Source organism: Diadema antillarum, unplaced genomic scaffold (assembly GCF_040938485.1).
Source record: "Diadema antillarum isolate AM-2024a unplaced genomic scaffold, OU_Dant_1.0 scf00000192, whole genome shotgun sequence".
Lineage (NCBI taxonomy): Eukaryota > Metazoa > Echinodermata > Echinoidea > Diadematoida > Diadematidae > Diadema > Diadema antillarum.
This window is the reverse complement of record NW_027271081.1, coordinates 3,965,588-3,993,094: the sequence shown is the minus strand read 5'-3', so window position 1 is coordinate 3,993,094 and position 27,507 is coordinate 3,965,588. Positions and strand designations below refer to the sequence as shown.

Genomic DNA, 27,507 nt, shown 5'->3' with positions numbered 1-27,507 from the left:
TCAAGCAATCAATCAAAAGTCTTCAATCGGCACATATTGCACAAGCTTATACGCCTTTAACTCTTTGATACTTGTGGAGTTATTGATACTTAATAAAACTCCTGAAAATTGTACCATTCCGTCATGATTCAACCTTTACTACCAACACCTGTTACATCATTCCACATATTGCCGTTGATTTCTAGCGCGTCACCAGAAAAAGAAAAATCAAAATAATACTTATATAAGTTGGAAGAACAGTGTTCTGGAGACATATTGTATTAAATCATAATTTTTTATCTGTATTTGAAAATAAATCAAGCAAAACCAACATAGTATTCTAAAGAAAATATGTATAGGTATGATTATTCAGAAACAAAATAATCAAAAGATTTAAAGGGGATGACTAGTAACTGATCAGTGGGACTAAGTGGGAATGCTGGGGATGATTGTTCCAATTCTTGTGGTATTCATTTAAGAGTACATTATCTATTTTTATATATATTTTTGTGTGAATATTATTTGCTTCAGAACGGTCTCATATTCAAGTAATGTGCAGTTCAATGTATAACTGTCACTGTACAGGCATGCTAGCCTGAAACAATTAAACTGCACATTATTTGAATATGAGACCATTCTGAAGCAAATAATTTTCACACAACAATAGATATATTATGTACTCTTAAATGAATCCCACGAGAATTGGAACAACCGTCCCCCAGCATTCCCACTGATTCCCACTGATCAGTTACTAGCCATCCCCTTTAAGTGTCTTAAAAAACGCAAACGAGTGAGGTTGTAGCGCGCTTTGTAGCTAAAAATAGGTGGCAAGAAAACTCGTTTTTCTAGTTAGGTTAAACAGAGATGTTTGCTGGAGAGGCAGTTAGTTACAGGAAACTACCCGGAACAATTTCCAAAGACGTTTGAGTCAAATTGCACAAAATCTTATCCTGATATCCTTGGAGCGGATTCCGAAAGAAAGGAGAGAATGCACATAATATTGAGATTAAAAAAAAATATTGCGCTATGTTGTGGAATCTAACATAAGCATTTGCACAACCTTCGTTTAAAGTGAATGCATTGACACATAGGCGACTCAAGGCGACTTTATGTTAAGAGCTGGAGGTGAGTTACAATGATTCCATGATTTTTCATTATGTTACTTCTCGCATTCCTCGCCACACTCAAAGGCGTGACATCACACACTAAATGTTCTCACATGTCAATCCGTGATTAATGGTTAACCAATGACAAAAAATGCCCCAAAATGTCGCTTTGCTTCATCCCGTGTACACCACCTGAAAGTTCTGAGGGGAAAAAGAGAAAAGTTGTTGAATTGAATGATGAAAGCATAGTCACTTAACTTGCAAATGTTAGCCCAATCACACACAGAAATACACACACACACACACACACAAAAAAAAAACAACAACTTGCATGCCCTGTGCGCATACTTCAAAACTCCATTGACATACTCAGGTGGGTGACCTTGCAGAAAAAAAAAATGGCGACCAATCACAGCACTATTCCACACAAGAATGATGACTGCAGACTGACGTAATTTCCAGCTTTGATATCATAAATTGCACCTGACAGAAAATGAGTTGTTATCACAGTCATCACAACACCAAACACATTGTTTTCTAGGCCAGTTAAAATTCACAAGAAAAATATATACACTATAATACAGTCATGACATAGAGCCTACATAAAGTTTAAGTACTTTTGCTCGAAATGATTTCAAGGGGTGGATTTTTGGGAAACATAGCTTCAAGGTCCGTTACAGTAGGTTCTAACATTGTTTCTTGGAAAAGGATATACGTTGCATCACAGACAGACCATGCTATAGTACTATAACTGTAAATAATTTTCAAATAGTGTAAAGTAAAACGCGCATTACTGATACCCCCATTCCACAGAGATTTTCTCTCATCAGTCACTAATCGGAAGCAAAGTTTATCGCTTCCGCCAACTCGCCGAAGTGAATCGGATCACAGTCTGGTGAATCCGACTTGTGCTGGCCGACTATCAGGTTAGTGTCAGACATGTCAGCAGTGATCCGATGAAGCATCACACGTCTGACACTAACTTGATAGTCAACAATTCAAGTCGGATTCATCAGACTGCGATCCGCTACACTTCGGTGGGTGGCCGGAAACAACATACCTTGCTTCCGACGAGTGACCGATGAGAAAAAAAAAATCTCTGTGAAATGGGGTATGGAGAATTTGATGGTCTGCTTTATTTGGACCATTATACCGCCACCAACCAAGCAACGTGTGCATCGATAAAGATGATACAGCAACACAGGGTCACCTTTGACAAATACGAGTAGGGGGAAGCTAGCCCAGGTGGAAAAAAAGAACTGCCCAGATTACAATTTTGAGGAGTTCTGCAGAGAAGGAAATCAGATCGCTACCGACCAGGGCACCCTTTCAATCGAACGAGATCCGTCAAAATCTGCAATGTAACAAACCACTCGTATCACGAGTTTACGGGCTCTCTGAAACAAGCAATGATAATAGGCACGGCCACTATTAATATGTTGTATACTTCTTCATTTCAAATAGATATCTCAAATTTTGACGAAAATAAAGCGATATCTAGGACACGAATCTGGTGAGTCGTTACTCTTGCTTCTTTTCGGCCTCTGATGCGGGTGACTGTTCGCGGCGTTGACGGTTGGGTTCCGTGGAAGCATCGTAAAGAGATATTTCGTCGGCTTCCGACTCGTCGAGATTCGCGTGGGGTGGTGCGGCACCGGTCTCTTCAAGGCTATGTCGCATGCCGTAACCGAAGTATATGACGAAACCTTTCAGAAAGAAAAGTGACATAAATCATGAGGTAAGATGTGGACAAGTATTCCTGCATATTTCCGATATTTAAGCCTTCACATGCCTTATCCTCCCTGTTGATTATTTCACAGTCCTTTATCATGAAAACACTGAGCAAAATTTTCAAGAGTATTTTGAATGATGACACTTACTTACAACTAATCAGTTCGTAGCAGCATGCAGCTCGTTACTGTGGTAACTGCAATATTGATTTAGTTTGAAAAGTTTTAGAAAGCTTTGGAATGAAAATCCCTTTGTTTAGTGTGTCAACAACAACAACAACATCATCTTATTTACAGACGGGTCTTTGCTTTTGTGACGCAAGGTCACATAATAGGAGAGAAAGGAGTAAACACAAAAGGGTAAGTAAATCATGCATTCCGTCACTAGCTCTTATCGAGGGGGATTCACCGGTCCAACCAAGAAGCAGGTCTAAGCTAGCCTTTTGCAAATGCAGCTCGGAGTGAATTCGCACACAGCGAGCAGTGGACTCGCACGCACACAGCTATCGGATCGATCGGAGCGGAGCGAGCGCTCGCAGCTCGCCGCTCGTCCACTGCTCTCTGTGTGCGTGTCTTCAAATTATAGTGAGCTGCCTTTGCAAAAGGCTAGTCTAGAGCACTCTGTGAAAGCAGACTTACCTATAGCAAGCCAAACGACAAACCGTATCCAGGTTGCCGTGGACAGCTTGAACATGAGGAAGATGTTGAAGAAGACGGAGAGAACGGGCAAGTAGGGGACGAAAGGCGTGCGGAAGTAGAGTTCCATCTGGTTTTGAGGTTGCTTCTCAATGACCACTAGTAGCACCACCACGACGCTTATGAGTAGCACGAAGAGGACGATCGCCCACCAGGCTCCTCGAACGACGCCCTCTTCGCCGAAAATTAGTACAATGCTTAGAATAACGAAATCTACGACAATGATGGAAATGCAAATTACTACGCTGCGGTATGTGGCAAGAGTCGGCTCACGTGGGAGGGCGGCTGCACCAGATTTATCTCCCTTGGATTTTTCGTTTATCAATTGCTTGCTCATGCTTTGCTCGTCCTGAGCGGGGGCATCTTCGGGTGTGGTTGCACCCCTGGTGTCGCCCTGCGGACCGGTCTCGGTGCCGAGGTTGAATTCTTCTCCAGGAGAAAGGTTTGTGTACGTTTTGTGCTTCGCGTCCGAGGCGGCAAGACCGACCAGGGCAGTCTCCTCGGCCGGTTTCTTCTTCTTGTGCTGCTCAGCCAGGCGTTTGGCCTCCTCCTTATCCAAACCGATGACCCCGGGCTTGTACCGTAGCAGGAGAACGCATACAGCCACCATAGCGTAGGACATTAGAGTACCGATCGACATCATCTCTACCAGCTGCTCGATGTTGAAGATCAGTGCCATGACGGCAGTCAGCACGCCGGAGCAGACGGCGGCGTAGACCGGCACGTTGGTCCGCGTGTTGATCTTGCCAAGGAACTGGAACAGAATGCCGTCCTTGGCCATGGCGTAAATGATGCGTGGAAGCGGAAAGATGGAGCCCATCATCGACGACGACAGCGACACCATGGAGCCGACGGCCACCACGTACTTGGCGAACGGCAGACCGCGCTGGGCGAAGACCATGGCCAGTGGGGCGAACTCGGCCAGCTCGTCATACCGGACCATCAGCGTCATGACGGCGGAGACGGACACGTAGGCGACAAGGCAGATGACAAGAGTGAGGATGATAGACAAGGGGATAGCCTTGCTGGGGTTACGAGCCTCTTCCCCTGACGTAGCGATGACATCGAAGCCCACAAAGGCGTAGAAACAGGTGGCTGAGCCGGCCAGAAGCTGTGAAATACAACAAAAAGGGAAACTCTCACAAATGAGGACAGAAATACGAACCATTAGAAGAAAAAGCCAGATAACAGAACCATTTGAAGAAAATGTTTTAATAGTTCCTAACCCATTGGATGATTTCAAGTTCGGTGCTAGTGCTAGTGCTAGTGCTAGCCCCCGAATAACACCGTTAAATCGAGCTCCAACATCGACGGTCAGTTTAACGAGGTGATACCGATCAAAATTATCGATCATCAGCACTAAGTGTTGGAATCACAGCACTGCGAGCTCCGCGGGAATTGCGCGAAAAAAAAAATGATTGCGCGTGATTACAGTCAAATATTAAAAGATGTAGCCAAAATTACTTAGTTTTAGAGACATACACAAGATGTAGTGAAAAAGACAGATTAAAATGCCACAAATTTCATCCACTCCCCAAAATACAACTATCTTAATTTTGCTCCCAGGCTCAGATTTATAGAGCCATGTCGAGAGTGTTCGTGTACGTTACGTGGGCGACCACTGCATAAGCGTAGACTTTGAACGTGAACGTAGACTTAAAACGTGCATCTATTATGAATATGAGTCTCGCACGTCAACGCTAACATCAGCACCGAACTTGAAATGACGAAAATGTTAATCCCTAGGGGCTAGTGTTAGTCAATGGTGAAAAAGCACGTCAATCACTAAAACAATCGGCGGAGCTCGGTTCAGCAGACGACATTCAACACCGAGCCCAGCACCAACTACCGGAAATACGTCATAATTTTGAGGTCAACTCCCAACACCGACGTGATTTCAAGTTCGGTTTTATCGCCGGTGCTAGTGCTGAGATAGCACTAGCACTAGCACTGCACTAGCGCGGAATTTGAAATCACCCATTGTTACCATGACTGACTGCTAAGAAGTACATTCATTACTACAATGTATTAGGGGAATTTGTGTTGACATGGAAGGAACCTTATACTAATCTCTGTCGTAATCTAATCTTTTATCTAAAAATTGCAACATGCTTGATACAAATACTGCACACATCGAAAAACAAACGAACAAACGCTAACATTCCAGACCCCAAAATGAAAATCAGACACAACTTACATGCAAAAGTTATTTGTACAATCGACCAGCCCCTGCTTTCAGAACGTACAGACGCACTCTTGAATATTGTTAACCCTTTAGGAACCGTTGGAAAATTGAATTGATGCCTGACATATTCTTATTCATGTTATTTGTATTTGGCTAGTTTAGAGCAGGACTTTTTAATGGAAACTTCTCCCCTTCGAACACATCATTTACCAAAGGCTCCCATAAGTTTTTCAGCGCGCCGATCCGACTTAGAGCCACTGTTTACCATCGGGAGCAAGTATAAGGAGATATCACTAATTCCCTCAATGAACTATAATTGTAGATGGTTTATACTAAAATAGATTTTGACAAAACTATTGTTTACATTCTGTTTATTTAACACTATTTAACATTGATTATACTGATTAGTATTTTACATTGGTTGTTTCTTTGCGTAACTCACATTTCAGAACGATTTTGAAGCCCAAAAGCTGTCCACGTCCAAGTGGTAAATAGTGACATTCATATATGTGGAAGCAATATCATGCCCAGCATCCTCAGAATCATACTCGTAATTCAATCATGCATCTAACACCCACCCCTGAGAAGCCGAACGGAAAGAAGCCAGCTCCCTCCGTCCAGTTCTGACCCTCGACGAAGAACGCCCCGGCCCCGACGATGAAGACGATGACAACGATGTTGATGACAGTGAGCACCAGCATACCCGACGACGACATCTTTGCTCCGAAGGCGATGACGATCGTGACCACGATCAGGAGGCAAAAGGCCAGGAAGTCGGGGTAATCTCCAACCCAAGAGGATGCAAACGTACCTACGGTGTAGAGGTAGAACACGTTAAAGGCATAATTTACCATTTTCAGATGAAACAAAAACCCAGCATTAGTACTTCAAAATAGTTCTAAACTGTGAATTAGGGATAGAAACACCCAATGCAAAAATATGAACAAGTATAATCGATGTTTAGTATTGTTAAATATACAAAATGTGAACAATAGTTATAAAAAAAAAGTTTCCAGATTAAACCGTCTACAGTTATGGTTTAATGAGAAAGATAGTGATATCTCCTTATATTTTAGACTTTATTGCGAAAACTATTATGGTAGAATGTTTAGTGATACAAAAGTCCTACACAGCATCAAAAGTGATATCTTGAACATTTTTTTTTTTAATTACTGCTCCCAAAGGTAAACAAGACCTTTACTTGTTTTGAAAGTCATTTCAAGGTTTGAAATCAACAGATTTTGATCTGGGACGTTTTGGGTCCGAACCACCAGTAATCTTTCGTTTATTAAAGAAAACAAAAATGATCTCTTGTCCAATATCCATGTTTTCCATAATGTCGTCACTGCATAGTTTATGCTTATACCGTGATTTGATATTGTACAATTACCAGTGATTACAGCGCATTAGACTACTATTGAGTTGTAGTAGCCGGAAACACCTGAAATTGATGCAATGAATACATAGATTTTTTTTTTTTCCAGCATTCACTCTATCGTGCGAGATCACGTTTATCATTGTGAAATTCCCGGGATAAAACAGAAGATGTCTCATATTCTAGTGCAAGCAGGGTTCATACAAATGTTGGTTTTCGAATCTGGATGCTGAATAGTATCAAGATTGTTCAAAAACACTGTCGCTGATAGGTCTTTCGCCATGCCTACGACCATGTCAAACCATCAGCTATGAGCTACACTGAGACTACATGTAATAGACTACATGAAAGAAATACTCTTTGTTTGAAGCGTATATTTTCATGCAGATTTCATGACCAAACATGATTTACAGTCTTTAAAAAAGAAAGTACGAAAATTTATAGCGTATGTATTGGTAATCAACCGACACTTCGATTAATGCAAGCTGGTATGTTTTGCTTGTTGATTTTATATTATCGCCATAAATTCATACATATTAAGACAATCAACTTACACTTCGTAACATTGTTGGGAAAAATATGTACACAATAAATTAAGAAGAAATGCACCTACCAACATGAGTTTTGATGTGCGTGCTGATAGTGGCATTGAGCATGGAATCCAGGTACTCACTCCACGCTTTTCCGACGCTCGCGCCGGCTATGATGTTATCCATGATCATACTCCAACCAATCACGAAAGCGAAAAACTCCCCAATTGTGACGTAGGAATAAGTGTAAGCCGAGCCCGTTTTGGGGACGCGAGCTCCAAATTCTGCGTAACACAAACCTATAGGTGGAAAATGGAAATCACAATAAAGATGATAAGAATCGTTGTTTACAAACGGCATGACCAAAACAAAACGATCCTAATAAAAGGTGGGACCCACCTTTTATCAGGATCGTTTTGTTTAACTTAGTTTTCGGATATCTCAGCCATTTCAAATCTGATTTTAATCAGATAAACTTTGAATTCCACTTAGAAATGTATGTTTTTTAACATTTCATAAAGTGATTTCTAAAAATCTCACAAAAGTTAAAAGTTAAATTCTCATCTCCATCAATACTATACCATTCCTTTAACTACACAATCCCTGGCAGGTGTTTGTTTCCAAGTAAGGTTAAACATAGCAACAACAGAAAAAAAAATGGATTTCTGACAAACAGTCGAAGAAGCATGAATGATGAAACGAAAACAAAAATTCATCCAACAATATCAAAGGGAACAAGAAAAAATAGCAGATAAATAGCAGATAATTTCCAGTACACGGAGGAGTGAAATCATTACCAAAAAAAAACAAAACAAAAAAAAAACAGTAAAAACAAATCGGCCGGACCAAAAATTAGGAAAACAACATTTCTTGTCACATTCAAATCAATGGCAGAATCGGAAAATGATCTCAGAAGATCAACGGTTACTTAACGCCCAAGGGGGGAGGGGGATCACATTGTACCCCTACCATATTTTCATTTGCCACTCCTACGCCCTTCACTCAATTTCAACCAAATTTGATGATTTTTCCTAAAATTTTATTGCAAATATTTTGATATATAATTTAGCTGTATCCGATATTGCTGGTTGTCCTGGTAACCGTAAACTGACAGCCATGTTAGTCAGATTTTGCATGTTTTTTCTGTTCCAAATTCATTTAAACATATAATAATGGATGCAATGGGGGTTTCTTGGCTGTAAATTGCTAAAGGACCAGAATGTGAAGTCAATTATTATGGTCATGAATTACCCTGAAATGGTCTTACTATTTTCTTTATTTTTGTATGACATATAGGCATAAAAATAGATATGATAGGTTTCATTGAAAATACAGCATTTTCCAAAGACTACCCTTTTATTTTGGGTCATTTTCACACACGTTTTGCCTGTAGAATCATTTTTTCATCATATTCTTGATCTGGAAACTCAAAATTGTAATATTACGGAAATGTGAAATGTGATAATAACATATGTACCAGTCCTATCCCAAATAATACATCGTAGGTCTCATATTTCTTCATATTGTAATGAATAGCGCCCCCATATGCTGACCTTGAAAATTTTCAACCACAACAAATTGTGAAGGTTAACTTGCTTCTCCTTTGTGGCAAATATAAAAATGATTGGTATAAAATAAAAACATACCTCGGATAAAGAATAAAGAAAAAACATGATTTTAGCATACATAAATTATTTCCCATGTATTTCTTTATATTTTGGTAAATAGCGCCCTCAATGGGTAAACTTGAGAAATTTCAAATGTTGTGTCATGTAGAGTATGAGTTGCTCTACCCATGTGCCAACTATGACGGTGATACATTAAGGGGGCACAATATCCCCTCCCCCCCCCCCCCCCTTGACCTGCAAGGAATCAAAATAGCTTGGGCTTTATATAGGGTTAATGGCTCGACAAAAGTAGACAACGTAATCATAGCAATGGTGGTTGTGTGAAAGCATAACCCATGAATATAGCGTTGTTTCCATTTGTGCAAATTCAATTTCTGTGACGCGAACGCTAAGACGACGCAAGCAGCCTCCCAGGTCAGTGCAAGTTGCAATGGAAACAGCTGCCTCGCGCACGTGCAAAACACAATTTTTAGCCTAATAGCGTCGTCTTTAGCGTTCGCGTAGCAGATCTAAAGTTCGCTATTTTGGTCTTGTCGACGCAATAGCACAACAAACCACCATTTTGCTCTTCAGCAATTTCCCCGCACAAGTTTGCAAAAGAGTAGTGGTCGTCGACAACGTTGCGGTTAGTTGTTGTATTATCCCCCTTGGTTTGATTTGGGCTAATTTCTGTATTGATTTGTTCTCCACCACCTGTCCACGTACGTCATCAAATGGACAGAAAGTAAGCGAAAAAAAAGTATCCCCAAATCAACATAAAACAGGATTTGTTTCATTTCCGTAGCAATTCCTTCCTAACGACACGAAATATATAGAGAAATAAAGAAATAAGAAGGGAGAACAGAACACAGAAAACCCTGTTCGAAATCGATGGTCCCGTGTTGCAAACTTACACTAGATATTCCTTACCTTTACAACCTACTATACGCTTACACCTGTACACTGTACACTGTCATGACATGAATATACGAAAGACGAGAAAGTGTGGGATAATTCTTGCATGTTATACTGCCAGTATAGATCTTGAAATGAGTGGTTATGATTTACGCTCTGTGTTATTGACTTTATGAGAGAGTGCGCGTATGTACAAGTGTGACAGTGCCAGACAGTGTAAATAATAAATGTGTACGGATTGGTGTAAAGCTTGCGCCCGTCCGGGTGTGATAATGCAAATTGTGGCTTTTTATAATTATAAATGACGAGAAGAAGGACACAGTCCACATTACATCGGTATTATATTAAAGATTAGGCCAAGAAATGTATCAAGGACACAAGAGCTGGCTGAGCTCACAATACACTTTCGAAATTAGTATGTAGCATTTCTCCGATGTGCCATTATTAACAGAAAAGATACGTATATTGTTTTAATGTATAATGGAAGGGTATAATTCAATATTCAATAAAAATATAATATATTCAATATAATATACTCTTTGCATGCAAAATGGGAGAAAAGTAAAGGTCATGGTATTGCATAATTCTTTGGACCACACGAATTGCAGTGAAATCTACAACCGAATCCAACTTAGCACCAGTGCAATCGGCCTGCTTGATTTTCACTATAGGAGGAAGTACCTCTGTGCAACCAAACGGGGCATTCTGATGGCGGTGCCGTTTTTAAAGGGGGAAATCCCTCAGCCTAAACGTAATAGACGTTCAGTCGGTGTGCGTTGACACAATGAGACTCAAATGTAAGGATCCGATTTCCACAAATGGCGATCAAAAGATGGCAAAAAGCGTTTGGAACCCTTGCTTTATTGGAATCGGGTGTCCCGCTTTATAAATTCTGCGGTATATTACTAACAATTATAATAGCTCGGGAGAAAGGGGATAATCTGTCAAAATATGGGCAATGTATGTATAAGACCTTCATTCAGAGCTAATACACCATTCAAGTCGCTAATCTGTGAGGGTATTATCTATAAAAGAGGATCATAATTCCTTGGTGTAACGCTGTTATATCACGATGTTACACCAGGATGCTCCTTATGTCGATGTAACGTGCAACACAGGTTATACATTATTGGATGACCGGATTGTACATTGCATTTGGTGGTTGGGAGGGAGGGGGGCGGGGGGAGGAGGCATGGAATCTGTTCTACTTTGCGTGATACAATGTAGTTGTATAATAAGGTGCAAAAGCAAGGAATCATTCATTTTAAAAAAAGAAAAAAAATACGATCATTGCATGCGTTCCGCAACATGCCGCTTGTGCTTTATACGGAAGAATGTTTCCTCAAGATACATCCTATGTTGATGTCATTCAGCACTTCTCCGCTTGGAATCTGTATAGAGCTAGAGGGACATAGGTTTGCTTCTGAGTGGATAATATAACTATTGGCTATTTCTGAGAGAATCAGAACCTGGTCTATCTTCAGACTCATTGGGCTTCGAACCCGAGCCATTTTATACCTTTCAAGGCAGAAACGCTTCTGTTTGAACCAACTCGACGCTCTCTGTACCTCTACATGGACTCTCTTTCTATCCTGACGAAACGACATGTTCAACAGAGTGGACTCTTAGTGTGATCTTCGTGTTGTGACTGCCGTTCATAGCTGCCATCCATAGCAGACATGCTTGCAATTTTGGATTTTCCTGATCATGCGTGGAAACGAAAATATTTGTTTCTTTTTGATCGCTCTTTCAGCTGTATCCACATGGAACGACAGCAGATCTAACGTTTGTGAACAATCAAAAGCGTTTTACAGACCGATATGATTTATTGGGCCCTGAAAGCATTCCTTGAAGATAATAATGTGGTTGTTTAGGGATTTTTGTGGTTGTGTATGTGTGCGTTTGAATGTGTGTGTGCGTGTGTGCGTATGTGTTGACAAAAAAAAAGTGTTTGTGTTTTGGGGGCACAGGGCTGCAGGACAAGACTGTTATAACAACGAAATCGGACTTTAGTGTATGGAAAAGAAGCATACAGTACATCCTCATTATCTTCTTTAGGTTTTAGTAATTTGCGTCGATTAAGGTCTGATATCATGTCTCAAATGAAATGTTACAGAAAAAACCTATAGACCTATAGACCTATAGACCACTGTTGAAAAGAAAATGTCTTGTACAAATCCTTATAGAAATTACAACATTTGGAAAAACGTAATCTCGAGAAATTAATGCTCTCCATAACGCTCCTATACGAGTCGTATACACAAAACCCAACAAGTGGCTGTATGTTATCAGTCTAGCTACTGCGTACCTATGGGCGCAGGTGTTGCAGACGACAACCAATTACGATCAAACTGGCGGGAATTCCAGATTGCTCTCCGGTGATTTGTTCTTGCTCGACAAGACGTAGAAAATACATAAGGGGGTATCAAGGTCTTTCTCATTATCTCAAAGTCTGTCAACAGTCAACGCGAGTTGCCTTTTGAATCTGCTGCTGCACATTGTCATTTTGTTGTTGTATAGATGAGTTTTTTTCCCCCAGTTCATTATGATATACATCACTGAAGATGATAAAAAATAATAACGTCTTCTTTATCCAGGGTAGCCTCTTCAGTGTGTCACTGCTCTACCAGAGAGCCCTGCCATTACTATCACCCTAGCTTTGCCAGGTACCCATTTATACACCTGGGTCGAGAGGAACATGGTGGGTAAAAACATTTTGTACGATGACGTAAGCGCTGGGCGGAAATCGAACTCGAATCCTCCGATTGGAGTCTGGAGTCCACTATGCCACAGCGCCTCCAACTGCCTATAATAACAACAATAATGAGCCATGAAGTAGCCATAATAATCGAATGCATTCCATATTTTCCCCTTTGGATGAAAGAAAAAAAATACTTGGGCCAGCGGAGTTTGACAACATAGTGATACACTATAAAAGATCCAGGATGTTTATTTATTTGCTTTCTTTTCAGCGGAAACTGAAAACAATGAGCTAACTCAGCTAAGACAAGATGGGAGAAGAAGGAGGAGCAAAGAGAGAGGGAGAGAGGGAGGGAGGGAGAGAAAGAGAAGAGAGAGTTAAGAGTTGCAGGAAATCTTAAGATATGAAAATACTGTAAGCTACTTAACTTCATGTCAATTTAGACATTGGGGAAATAGCCCCAAACGAACCTCCAGCTAATGCATCGCATTATTCGCATTGTATGAACACTGCATGGACAAAACACTTCGAACAATATCAAATGGTGGGGAATGGTGTTCCCTTGATTAAGACCTCTTCTTGCTGGCACTCTTCGTTGCTCTTGGAGCACGCAAGACGTTTTAAAGCCATCGACAGACCCATTTAATCATCCTCAAGTGTTACCCCGCGAATGAAGATGGCATTCGAATGGGACGAGGTTCGGTTTTCGTTCAAACCATTCGTCTCCTCCCCATCATTAATGTAAAAGCTCCAGAGGGGGCCAACGAAAATATTCATCCCATGCCTCCAATCTACCAGTCAACCTCTCCCTCTCCCCACCCCTCATTCTCTCCCTTTCTCTACCCTGTTCTACCCATCTCCAAGTCCATCACCCCTCCGTCTCCCATCTCCTTCCCACCGATTTTATTTCGCCGAGGTGTTAGTTGGAATTTTAGCTTCAATAACTCTCTTACACTGTTGTATTGGCCGACCTTTGACCTTGTGCAATTATCCTTATTGTGTCATCTTCAGCGAATTTACCGCGCAATATGTGACATGGACCCTTAAAATACCACCGGAAGAGGAGCAGGTTACCTTTCTGCATGCCCTCTCTAAATCAAATCAGATGTGAAGGGGGAAGATGAATAGAGCGAATCAAACAATGACAGCATTAACACTCGATAAACTTATAATGTCAACTAATAATGTAATGCCTGATTTACACCAGTCTAGATGTCATCAAGACAACGAGTGTTGAAAATAATATTTTTAGCATGAGATAAAATCCCTTTTGTTGAACGGAAAATTTGATTATCATGGTATACTGTATGAACAACTTATTCAGGAACATTAAAACAATGTACTCGCTATAGTGTTTATAAATTATAAAGAAAAATATGGGATAGCATTTTATTATATGATCATTACTGTGTCTGTGAGTGTTTGGAGCAGGAAAAACGACAACAATATCTACAATAAATGATATGGTCTTCTTTATCGAGGGTTAGAGTAGCCTCTTCGGTGTTGCCACTGCTCTACCAGAGGGAATTCACGTCATTATTACCCTATAGCGTTGCATGGCGCCCAATAATGCCCAATCATAAATCTAGGTCGAGAGGGACATAGTGGGTAATACGTCCTGTCCCAGGACGTAAAGGCACTTAACGGGATTCGAACTTGAGATCTCCGATTGAAAGTCACCGAGTCTTATATCCACTACGCCACACTGCCCCTACGACAAGAGAGAATAAAAGCAAAACGAGTTACGACAAGGGAGATGTTCCGACGATGAAAATAGACTTGAAAGATGCATGTAGATGAACTGTTAACATCCAACCGCTTCATCGTTTATTCATGATTCGCCATGAGTTCGTGCATGAGTTGTGTCGTATATGTGCTTCCAACAAAAGATCAAAGTCAATACTTCACCACACTGACATTCGAAAGAATTCCCACCCCCAACTTCTATGTTGTCTTTTTCTCTCTGTTTGATATCATGCTCTTTTCCGTCCATCTGTCTCTTGTTCTCCTCTTCCATAAACCCCACTCTCATTTTCTTTCGCTCGCCTCTGTTACATTATCTTCACCTTCCCCTGATTTTTTCTTTACTTTCTATCCCTTTCCCTTCGTTCTTCAGCATTATTTTCTTCTTATATATACACGTGTTGAATGGAATTGAAATACATATTAAAAGTTAGATAGACACTTAACAGAACTGACTAACAAGTTATTCATCAAGGAAAACGAGAGAAATAGAACTGAACTGAGTTGTTTATCGTTAAGAAAGCAATGGGTGCTTGTGAGTAAGCAACAACGACCATCGACAACTCAAAGTCTATTCCGAAAGACAAGACAATTACATATGATATTTATACTACATTTGCCTAGGTAGGAGAAATGCAACCACTGCAGACACGTGACTCGAACCAGGGACTCCGTGATTGAGAGCTCGTGGCTTGCCCACTGGGCCACTTACAGCCTTCTCACTGGTATTAGCGTGGTATTTGTATACATGTATACTAGTTTTATTCATTTTTTCTACAATGTACATGTAACATTTTGTTACAGCAATTTGTGATGCGTAGTTATTAACATTTTGTAGTATCTGCACCTTTCTGAAATAGTATAAATCATTAATCTATGCAATGTTTTAGCATGTTAAGTTCCAACAAATTTTGTTCTTTGCTGTTACTATGTAAATGCACCAGGGTGATTGGAATTTAAAATCGGCTTAAAATCGAAACATGAGAGAAATAACAATAGATAACGAAATGGGAGAATAACAGTCTATGATCATTGAGTTGGGAATTACTGATAAAATTCATTAGTTGATTGAATTGATTGAATTTATTTCCTCTTCATGGGGTGGAACACCCTGACCAGCAGAGCTGGTTTCTATAGGGGTCCACATTCATACATACATAATGGTAAAAAGAGAAGAATACATACATCTAGAATTAAAACAAAAATCATGTATACGCAACAATACAAACAGAACGATACCAAACACATAAAACAAGAATATAGATTCAAAAGTAAATGCATGTAACACAACTGTAACAACAATTTTTTTGGCAGTTACACCTTGAAATAAATAAAAGAAACAGTAAAAACTGTTGATTCCATTGCAAACCACCATTGTTTGCAACCAAGCCCGTTAGAAAGCCGGATAGAGTGGAAATCATACTGCAAATTTATTCGAACACGTGGATACATTATGTAGAGTGAACAGTACACTCGACCACCATAATGCTTAAAGGTACCGTTGACCTTTGGGAGCAGTGAGTTAAAAAAAATGTTTGAGTTATCACATCTGACGCATATTTGTTTGTGAGTTGTATCACAAAACATCCTAACTTATTATTATAAACACTTTGCAATAACACCTAAGATAGAAGGAGATATCACTATTTTTCTAACGAAACCAAAACTGCAGACGGTTTAGTCTAGAAACAATTTTATGTAACCATGGTTCCCATTTTGTATATTTAACGATACTTAAGACTGATTATACTGATAAACTTTTTTCACTGGTTGTTTGTATCCCTAGCTTACATTTAGAACGATTTTGAAGCACTAAAGATGGGTGCCTTTAAGAAACTACAAATAGACAAGACCGGACATAAAGAAGGAAAGAGAAAGAAAATGAACTACATGCGGCCAGCGCTGAATATCAGAGCTGGTGTCTGAGCCATTACAACCAATATAGCTGGAAAAAAAAGAAAAAAAGGAAAAGGAAAAACCGTGCGTGTTCGAAGCACATAGAATTCATGACTCATGAATTAATGATTGCAGTGTCTATATCACCCTGCTATCTGAACATGTCCATAATGCCAGTAATTAATCTACTTCAAACATTACAACATTTAATCATGGTATACTCTGCCTCGCAAAGGCATACAACCACGCATTGCCCAATTCCGTTACTTATAAATCATTTCACTGCAAGCTCCAAGAGAAAATATTGTTGCTGCTTTGGACTTCATTAGTTAGTGTCAACATAGCTAAAGTTGTAAATGTTTTTTCATGTCTTCTCTATTTTGTATCCATCGCCTTTAGTTGGTAACTAATAGCATAATGAGATCTTAATGAATTTGTTGTAATTCTTTTTACCCGATATGCGCCTCGGTAATGTTTAACTTATTATCCTGGCATTAGCTTTGTATACGCGCATATACTAGTACAAAAAACGCACAGCAACACATACTAACAGCGAGTGGTTCTTGATGTGTACACTATTGAAAATCAGAAATGGAGAAGAGAGAGAGAGAGAGAGGGGGGGGGGGAGATTTAATATTTGCTATGTAAACTACGGACAAATTTCCTCTTAGAACATCAGAGAAGCATGCTAACAAACATCAAGCAGAAAAGAAAACAGAGTTGGTGAAAGGTGGCTGTACTTTGCCAAAATCCAAAGTATTAAGAAAAATGTGTCTCTTGTCCGTTTACACAATGTTATTATCGTCACACTAAAATCATTGAAGAATGTATTTTTGTTTGTTTGTGCTTGTTTATTGGTGGTAAGTATACAGCAATCTTTTTGTCAGCGCTATAAAAAAAACACTTGTGTTCTATCTAGCAAAGTCTAACTGCAGAGTTTTAAACTTTCTGCCGTTCTGAAAGCTGTCTGTGAGCAAACCAAAAAGAAGGACCTTACCGAAATCTAAACAAGAGGGGATTAAAGCATGAACAATCTTTTCCGTAGTAGAAAGAGTAAGGTACTCACGAAGAAAGTTATATCACGGAACTGATATCGAACAGATTTACAGATAATGTTTTTATATCTGAACAGAGTGACAGACATGGTGGAATCAAACATCATGCCAGATACCTACAGACAGTGGATATCTGTACAAACAGGTCACTAATCTCAAGAATTTTCCTCATTTGGGACATTGGACCGATACAACTCAGACTTTGTGGTGTTTAATTAGTTGAATATGTTTACAAATACACGGCATATACTTGTACAAAAAAAGAAGCAAAATCAAAACAAAACCAAGTCGGAAACCACGAAACATGGAGTGACCGGATCTAATATAATATTATGCTAGCATTTCTCAAGATAGCATAGTGTTAGAGGTTGTACTATCATGGTGATGTTTTCCCCGGATGCTTTCCCAGTTGTGTTCTCTTAATTTAGAGTGAGAACACATAATTTGTACGCTGGCGTGTTTATTCATGGAGTTGAATACTGCCTTGTATAGCCCATCTGGCCACGTGTACAATTGCTGAATTTTTCAGACACCGCAATGTTTCAAACACACACACACACACGCACACACGCACGCACACACACACACACACACACACACGCACACACACGCACACACACACACACACACGCACACACACACACACACACACACACACACACACACACACACACACACACACACACACACACACACACACTCACACTCACACACACACACACACACACAGACAGACAAACTAAATTCAAGGCAAAAAAAGCAGGTGCGTGAGAACAACAACGGTAGCAATATAAAGATTAGAACGGTACTATGCTTCCCCCCCCCCCATCCTTTTCCTCATTATGCCCGCGATTGTACAGATTAACCTCCGGGATTCTACGGTTGACTGATATACGGCGTGTATGAATCGTGCGCAAAATATCGGAGATGAAAATGTGAGACAGTAATATGTGTTCATTATTTATACTGCGTGTGTGCCTTTACTTTTGTACACAGGTCTCTGACGTAGTGTGTGTTCAGAGGAATGTCTGTTATTGAAAAGGTCAAAGAAAATGAACCATTGCCAATAAAATATCTAACTACGGTCTTCAAGGATTTATGAAGGTTTATAATTTCTATTGTAAGAAGAAAACAAAGAAAACAAAGAAAACAAACCGAGAGGATCCGCATTTTCTGATTGACATAAACGAGACAATGAAGTACATGATTGTATGATCTTGTTAATACGCACTGAGTGGAACTCGACAAATAATTTTAGCAACTTGGTATACATTCATGCTTAATTCCACGTCACCCCCATTGTGCAGGGCGAATGAAATGTGTCGGGAGAATATTTCACTGGAACCTTTTTCCCATTCAAAACTATTAATCAGAAAGAAAAGTATACTAGATCTATAATATAGATTCAAGAGCACAACAAATTTCTGCCAAAGAGCCCACGAGCACTTTCACTGTTTGTTGGGCCAGGTGGACATGATTCGTTTACTTTAAATTCTCGTACAGACGTCCACTCCACATCGTCCTGTTCAGGACTGGCATCGTCTGCGTCCTTCCCCTCCCAACCCCCCCCCCCCCCCCCACCCCACACACACACACACACACACTTTAAATAAAAACAAAAAACAAAAACGCTTTTCGCGGTCCCTTACCTAGAACACACAAAGTGACAGTAATCTTCCAATACTTCTATTGTATCAAGTACCCTATATGGCAGGTCCATAGAACTGATTATCTTCTCACATAATTAGACGCATGTTCTTAAAAGGGAGGGGGAGAATGCACTTGCGATCATTAGCAATAGTCAAACTTTTCTTCCATGGACACAAGAGATACACGATGAAGACACAATCATTTCCTGGAGCATGTTTAAAGGACGGCAAAGACATCAATTAGAGTGAGGACTGCAACCTTCTATTCATTGTTCATACGATTCTCGCACACAATACACGCTATCACTGATCTTAGCTTTTTTTGTTTCTAAACCTTTTATTCAGAAAGGTTTCCCTCCTATTCCGACGAATTTTCTTTCTTTTTTCTGAAAAGGATTCGCGTCTGCCGAACCAAAGCCTTGAAGAAAAGTGTTTCTTGTATGGCATAAGTATGTGTATAAGACATCATTTGACATTATGGTTTGCCTAGAGACCGTGTCAACACCTTTCCGGGCAAGCTAGTCGGGCTTGTTGCGAGGAGGGATTTTCCAGCACGTAGGAGAATTTCCCCGGGCGGACAAGAATGTTTGCGAGTTTCGCACTTGTTTTTTACCTACTACATGCGTCCTACTTATCTTCTACTTAAATAATTGCTTGTATTCCGTGTGACCTACCTGAGAGCTTTGAAACCGACCCGTTTTCTGTTACGAGCGACTTACAGGTACTGAGAGGTGCTGCCGGTAAGGGTTTCCTACTGGTGTTCTGCGTGTACCTCTGAGAGCGAACCTCTACGACTTTAATATTCGGAACAAGTTTTGAGCATGCTCAAGGCCTTGTCATACCGTATCTGGGGAGGTTTTGCGGCTTGACTTGCGGGGAAACAAATGTGCAACCCGGAGCTCTACGCAGTTGGTCCTCACCTGACAGTACCTAGCGCGTATCTCGCCTGTAGTTGCCCGGAGATGGGCACGCAAGTCCCATTTAACTGCAGCCAAGTCTGGAGCATGACCAAAACTTTTTCTGGGTGAGTCGCGGGGATGCCCCGAGAAGTTCACGCAGAACGCCAGTAGGAGGCCCTTAGCGGCAGCACCTCGCAGGCAACTCCCACTCAGTTACTTCGCAGTCCCTGTATGCAGCCAAGATAATGGCATTCTGTGGAACTTTTGCCATTCCTTCAGAGGAATTCCTTCACTGAGTTGGCAGCACCCATGCGACTGGTACACAGGTCACACAGTATACCCGCAAGTAGAATTCAAGTAGATCGCGTCCAGCAAGTAAGACACATGACTCGCCCAAATCCTTGTCCGCCCTAAGAAATTGTCCGGTATGCTGAAAAATCCCCACAAACAGCAAGCCGCGTAGCATGCCCGGAAATGTGTGACAGAGCCTAAACATGGTTGAGGGTAAAAAGATTTGCGTGCGCACCTCCGTTCGACTACGAGAGAGATACCTGCTAGGTACCGTCATGTGCCGGTCATCTGCGGGGACGTACGGGTAGTAAAAATTGTTCTTCACAAGTCGCACGCAAGGCTTACCGGAAATGTGTGACACGGCCTTAACGGGCCGCAGGTGGTTTGGAAGTTGTTCGTATACAATGTGTACGCAAGGCACGACGATAACTTTTTTTGTTCCCTCCGGTGGCCCGTTCGGCTGACTAAAATATTCAAATTTGAAGTTTTGGTGGACCGGAAGAGAAACCTAAGGATAAATAAAAGGAAGTACATGTATAAAAATCCATTTTAAATTTTATCCGCCCGATCGGGCCACCAAGAGATAACCTTCTGGAAATTTGGTGGCCCGACCATTTTAAGAGCCCCGCGCAGGACACCTGATCACAGCTAGTGTTTGGTCCTGATCATAAACGATGATATATATTGATGAATATTTACATAATAATTAAGTCTAGATTCCTCAGTGGGCGTTCTCCGGCGAAGAATCCCCCCGTGTTTACATTCCACACAGATTCCATACCCACGGGTTGAACGTCGAGTGCCCAGTTTTAACAGACATTGCTCGAAAACCTCCGGCAAGTGTCCGGGGAGGATACGATCTCCTCGGCCAATTACACGACAGATAGATGTGCTGACACCGTCGTCATTGCACAATTGCAGTTGCATGAGTTTGCATACTAATGTGCACGTTTGCACTGATACATGACATGTTTGCCGTGTTAAGGGAAATTACCCCTTGGACAATTACCCCAGGCCCTTCCTCTGACCCTAACCCTAACCCTACGGTTTACCCATACGGTTTGAACTAATACCTACACACATGACACAGAGGCGTTTGAATTATAGGCTTTCTTTTCCCTTAAAATATGTTTACCGTGCAAACGCACTTCCTTTAAAGTTGCTTCAAGAAAGAAATAAAAAAGTATAAATCAATGAATCAGCTAAAAATCAGCTATTCAAATCAGAACATGCCTGTTACGATACAATTCAACCTATAAACAGAACTCGCTGAGTGTGACGACTGTATTAACACATAACTGTACGCGCTGCACAGGCGTTTACAAGGCTGGAGTTCAGTGTTGGTCACCGGATAATAGCACTGGTCTCATGACGCCTCCGGGGAAGATTCACCCCACGAGCGTCTTGACAGACAACTTCGCGGGATAGCCTCGGGCGAACCGGCGGAGGCTACCCCATGTCTACCCTGGTCGATCGCAGGGTAAGGTTTCTCTGGAGGCTCTCCGTGGGCTCTCCGGAGGTTGTCCACTGTGTTGCGTCTTAAAACAGGCACAATCTTTTCCAGGGTAACTATCTTCGACGGAGGGAACCCCGAGACTACCGTAAGTTTAGTGGCCTGTTAAGATGGGGATTTATTTATCCAGAGTAGCCTTTTCAGTGTTGCCACTGCTCTACCAGAGGGCCAGGTACCCGTTTACATCTGGGTCAAGAGGGACGTGGTGGGTTAAAAACATATTGACAAGGACGTATAAGTACTGGGCGGGAGTTGAGCTCGGGTCCTTTGGTTTGGAGTTGGAATCGTATCCACTATTCCACAGCACCCCCTATCACTACATACATATTCAAACAACAATTGCCACCGTGACATTGAATTGCAACGTTCCCTAGAGGCGGGGGGGGGGGGGGGCGTGCATAATATCATGTGGGAATGGGCTTGGTTTCGGGGGAGTTCAGTGTACTATTTTGCAACTTCTGCCTTTACAGAAAGGCTAAATTCTTAAAGTAAATAAGTGTACCAGTCCTAACATTACGTCCTTGTTTGGTGTTTGTTAATGTTTCAGTGCATGAGTACAATGCCGCAGAAGTTACTATTTGCCATGAAAATACAGCTGTCGATTCAAAAGTTATGTGCGGAACGTGAGTATGGAGGTCAGAGCAGACAGTAGGTATACAACACATCCAAAGCGCCAAGCTGCGTGTGCGCAAGGGCATTTAGGGATTCTGGTCTACTAGTGTATGTGAAGCACCCCGAGTCAGATCATACCAAAGTTGACTACTAAGCACTGTCCGCGCGAAGATAATAATAATATATATTGATGACACGTCGGGTGTTAGTCCCTAATTGACTGTACTAATGCGATATAAGGCATTGTAAGGGCTGGCATTTCCTTGGCGAGTATTCGTGTATGAGCGTGCGTTGTGCGTGTGTGTTTAGTCAAATCGCAAAAGTTCACGTTCGCTTTTAAAGGGATGATATAGTATATGTGGAAATGAGAATTGGGCTTGTATTTTTTTTTTTGCGAGAAACCAAGAAATAACTTGTGAAATAGTACAGAGCATACCATTCTAAGAGGAATTTAAAGTTTATTTGATGAAAATTAGTTTTGGCTGGGCTGAGACGTCTAAAAACACAGTAAAACAAAGTGATTGCCAACAGGTGGGTCCCACCTGTTATTATGATAGCTCTGTTTTGGATATTTCGGCCATTTCAAACAAAATTTTCATCAAATAAACATTGAATTCCTCTTGAAATAACATGTCTATCACATTTCATTACAAGTTTTCATTATCTCATAAAAAATGTTAAGAAACCTGAAGTTAGGTCTCGACAAATACTATGTACATTAATCCCTTTAAGCATCTCTGATTGTGCATATCATGGATAGTAGTAGTTCTGATCGCTAAGTTCTAATTGAAATTCCACTCCAATGTCAATTTGATGATCGTAATAAAGTTAAATTAAGCCGAAGGTTAGAAGTTTCTTGGAATGGCACGTTATAGGGGCTATGGGATTAAAAAGTTGCACAAATTGCATGTTTCGCATGTTTCAGCGAAACATTAGCAGTCTATATCAAACAAACGAAGGGAAGAATGGATATGACAGTTGTCGTCACATAAGGTTCTCAGAAACAAAACGTTATATTTTTTTCGGAGGCGATAATCAACCGACTACTGTAGGCGGACTGTAATTGATATACATACATACATCTCCATACATACAAATCGGGAAAAAAATGAATTTGTAATAATTTGCCATGTTGATTGAATCGTTAAAAAAAATGAACAAACCAAAGTTTCATTTGTGTACAGGTCAATTGGGCATTTTTTTCTTTTGCGGCAATGACGTCATTACCATATTCTCACCAATTTGTCAAGTGAAAGTATGTAAAGCTTTCATATTCTACAATTTTCTCTCTTTACGCTTCCTTGCGTGTCGTCTAAGGGATGGCACTGACCTGAGAGTAAGGATACCACAGCCGCCACGAGAAAGGACAGCACGATGGCTGGCCCGGCAACCTCGCGGGCTACTTGCCCCGCCAGCACGTAGATGCCAGCCCCCAGCGTGCTGCCAACTCCAATGGCGGTGAGATCCAGCAGGCCCAGGCATCTCTTCAGCTCGCTCTGGGTCAGGTCCTCGTGGCGGAGTGTCTTGGTGCGGGTCAGCCGCTGCAGGCAGCCCCCGAAGAAGGTCCGCACACTGTCCGCTTGAATTCCAGCCCTCATCGCCGAAATGCTCGCAGCGTGTCAGTATAGTCCACTTAACCGCAATCAAGGGAGACCATGCACATACGCAACTGAAGCGAGTCACCTTCCACCCGAGATAATCCAAATGTCTGTTGGAAACGCCTGAATCAAAGTGGTGCTTATTCAGATAATATGCGAATTTGACGTCCTACGATTGAATGAAACATTTCTTATCCGAATAAAGAGTGCTGAGTGTCAACGTGAGGTCTCGACCGCCATGAGACGAAAATCAAAACGAGTTGGACGCCGTTAATTTTGCGGTCACACACACTGGCGTTCATTCATTAACGGCTATCCACGTGTCTGCGTTGACCTGCATTTGATAAAAACATAAGGAAAGATAGTCAGGTAAATGCTGATTATGTTTGTTGACGTCTTGATTTCGTTATTTCTGCAATCCATAGAACAGGCATAACGTATCTTACAGCTTGACATTAGTTTTACCCAGTTTGAGAGATGATTGCCCGGATGTCGAGAAAGGTAAGTCAGGCAGTAAATACGAAATTGCTCCGGGGAGAGTGTCATATGAATAGTATACGTTGTCTTATGCAAGAAATCGACGAAAGTGAGAAAAATTAATGTACGTTCCATTGTCAGCTGAGTATCAAAGAGAGAGAATCACGTTTCAAAATGCGTTTGGAACGGTGTTTGCAAACGTCGTTTGAAACGCGATTCTCGGGGAGCCGCGTTTATCTAACCATCATACAATCGCGATTCGAGTGGTGTCACTGCGCAGCTGCTTTGCGCCGTTTGACCCGGGAAGTAAAGGTCAACTGCATACCACCAAACATGACTCCTCAGTCACACACAAATAATGGGTATAGAGAGCACAACCGGAAACAGCTGGGATTTGACCTTGAGATATAGACGCGTTTCAAACCGGCATTGCGTTTATCTACTCACAGAACGGCAATCAAACGTCTCAAACGTGTTTCAAAACGCCCCTTGAAAGGCGTTTCAAAACGGCGTTTCTAAACGCGTTTGAAAACACGGTTGCGTTTATCTAACCCTTGGAAATGCCTCAAACGCGTTTAGGATCGTGATTTTGCCTCAGAAAGTTCTTAGATAAACGCAGCCTAAGACAACAACACATGCAGGATGTACAATTTAACGGTTACAGTTAGCTATTCCGAAGATTCGTTATTCCGAAGGTTTGTTAATCCGAAAATGAAATCATTTTCGTTTTCCGAAAGTTTGTAATTCCGAAAATGACGAATACAGACTGTAAGGCCCGTGGACACTTCAATCATGGACCTACTACACTTGGACGTTCATCGTTCGTGAATTAATTCATGCACCTGGTTCTGTCAAAAGTAGCACAAAAGCATTTTAAGCATGGTTTCCTGCTTTGATCTAATATCACCGCCGACAGCCAGCCTGGATAAAATCAAGATGACGCTTTGAGAACTCTAAAAAGTACATGCGCAGAAGATAGTATTTCTTTTAAATCAAGAAAAATGCATGTGCAGTTGTAGTGTACATTGGGACATTGTGGCTTAAGTAATTTCATTTGCGAAATGCGCGTACTCTACAAGAGAAAACAATTATTTTGGCAGGTTGGATGTGATTTGTAATCTATTTTTCGCACATTGTTCCAGAGTAAACATGGACAGTAACCGTAGATGACATGTATGTCCCATCATTAAGCCATGTTACATGCTTCTCCACAAGCGTCCACTTCAGTAATTATCAATTGAGTATATGAATATAAGAACGACCCAAGTCCAATTTTTGGCCAAATTCAGTTTGACATGGGAAATTGTAGCTTATGCATGGACTCATCTTGTGTATAAATGATAAATCCTAATTACGCCCGGAAGTGCCTGAAATGAATGAGTTAAATCTTATATTAATGTAAGAATGAAGGACTTGGGTCATTCTTACATTCATATAATAGCGCCCTCTCTCATCCTTCTCCCATCTCTACAGCAGAATATCATGTATATGAATCAGAGAACGACCCAAGTCCATATGAATCAAAGAACGACCCAAGTCCACCACACAAAATGGCCTCTCCACAATTAATGTAAATGTTAATTGTCATAATAATATATGTTCTAATTTGTATATACAATGTTGCCTTCCCATCACAGTTGAATAGAATATTATTGGACAAATAAAAAAGATATGAAGTTTTTTTTAGTTGACTCGAAATGATCATCCATGGACTTGGGTCGTTCTTATATTCATATACTCAATTTTGTGACAGGAAAACTGTCATATTTTCGGGTTTACTGCTCCCTTTCATCTGTGTTTATTCAAAGGCAGTTGAGTAGACTTTGAGTCTGAAAAGGCACCTCAGCAAAATAGGACTGCAACGAGAGAAATGGATCTTTTGTCAGTGATGATGTACAACTACACAATCGTCATTGTCCAAACGTCTGAATGTACTCATTAAGATGCACATAATCAGGTGGCGGCGGTGATGATTGGATCAAAGAAAGACATTCGTTACTAGTCCATGTGTGTAGTAGGTCCATGCTTCAATTAATGTTCGGATTAACAACCCCCTCCCCACCTTTTTTTTTTCATTTTCGGATGAGTAAACGTATATGTGTAGACTATAATAGGAAGTTGTGTGTTTCTGTTTAACAAACTTTCTGCAGAACGAACTTTATCTTATCTTCGCATTAACGAACAATAGGAATAACGAACCTTATTTCAATGTCAAGTCGGGAATGACGAACTTTCGAAATAACTTCATAGACATTCGAATTAATGAACCTCTTCTTTTCAATCTCGGATTGAATAGTAAACGAACATCTATACGTATACTGAATTTGGTATTTCAGAATAACGAACCTTAGAACATTTTCACACTTGCGAACCTTGAGAATAACGAATATTATCTTGATTTAACGACTGACCGTTTGCCAACTAACACAAAATGTAGGTTGTCGGAGAAAAGCTATCAGGAAGTAACTAACCTATACTGAAATACATTGCTATCCTCCATTGCCATAGGAATGATGTCATTCAGTAATATGGCACCTCTGAATTTCTTTGAATTTCTTTGAATAATTCATAAAACAATGACAACGAATAGAGTGCCAAAATGTGATGTCATAGCCATTCATCGCCATGGAAACTGGTTCTTTAAAGGACAAGTCCACCTTCATATGCATTAGGATTGAGAGAATGCAGCAATATTGGTAGAACACATCAGTGAAAGTTTGAGGAAAATCGGACAATCCGTTCAAAAGTTATGAATATTTTAAGTATCTGCGCAGTCACTGCTGGATGAGAAGACTACTACAGTGTATGATGTCACATGCGTACAACTATATAAGGAAAATAAAAAGAGAATTTCACAAAACTTTACTTTTTGAATAAAGTGCACACTTCTTCGACTTGCTACTGACGTAATGTAAAGGGTAATATTATTCCCCCTGCCTTCTGAAAGAGA

At 40.8% G+C, this 27,507-nt stretch overlaps 1 protein-coding gene across 1 annotated transcript; it reads right to left on the bottom strand.

Moving 5' to 3' along the window:
* Positions 1-757: 757 nt before the first annotated feature.
* On the bottom strand, positions 758-24,080 carry LOC139723491 (high affinity cationic amino acid transporter 1-like). The gene is made up of 5 exons (XM_071634731.1): positions 23,813-24,080; positions 7,685-7,900; positions 6,275-6,507; positions 3,455-4,622; positions 758-2,791 (listed from the first exon to the last, which is right to left on the bottom strand). The coding sequence occupies exons 1-5, from the start codon at positions 24,078-24,080 to the stop codon at positions 2,607-2,609; spliced, it is 2,070 nt and encodes a 689-aa protein (XP_071490832.1). The 3' UTR covers positions 758-2,606.
* Between the last annotated feature and the right edge of the window lie 3,427 nt (positions 24,081-27,507).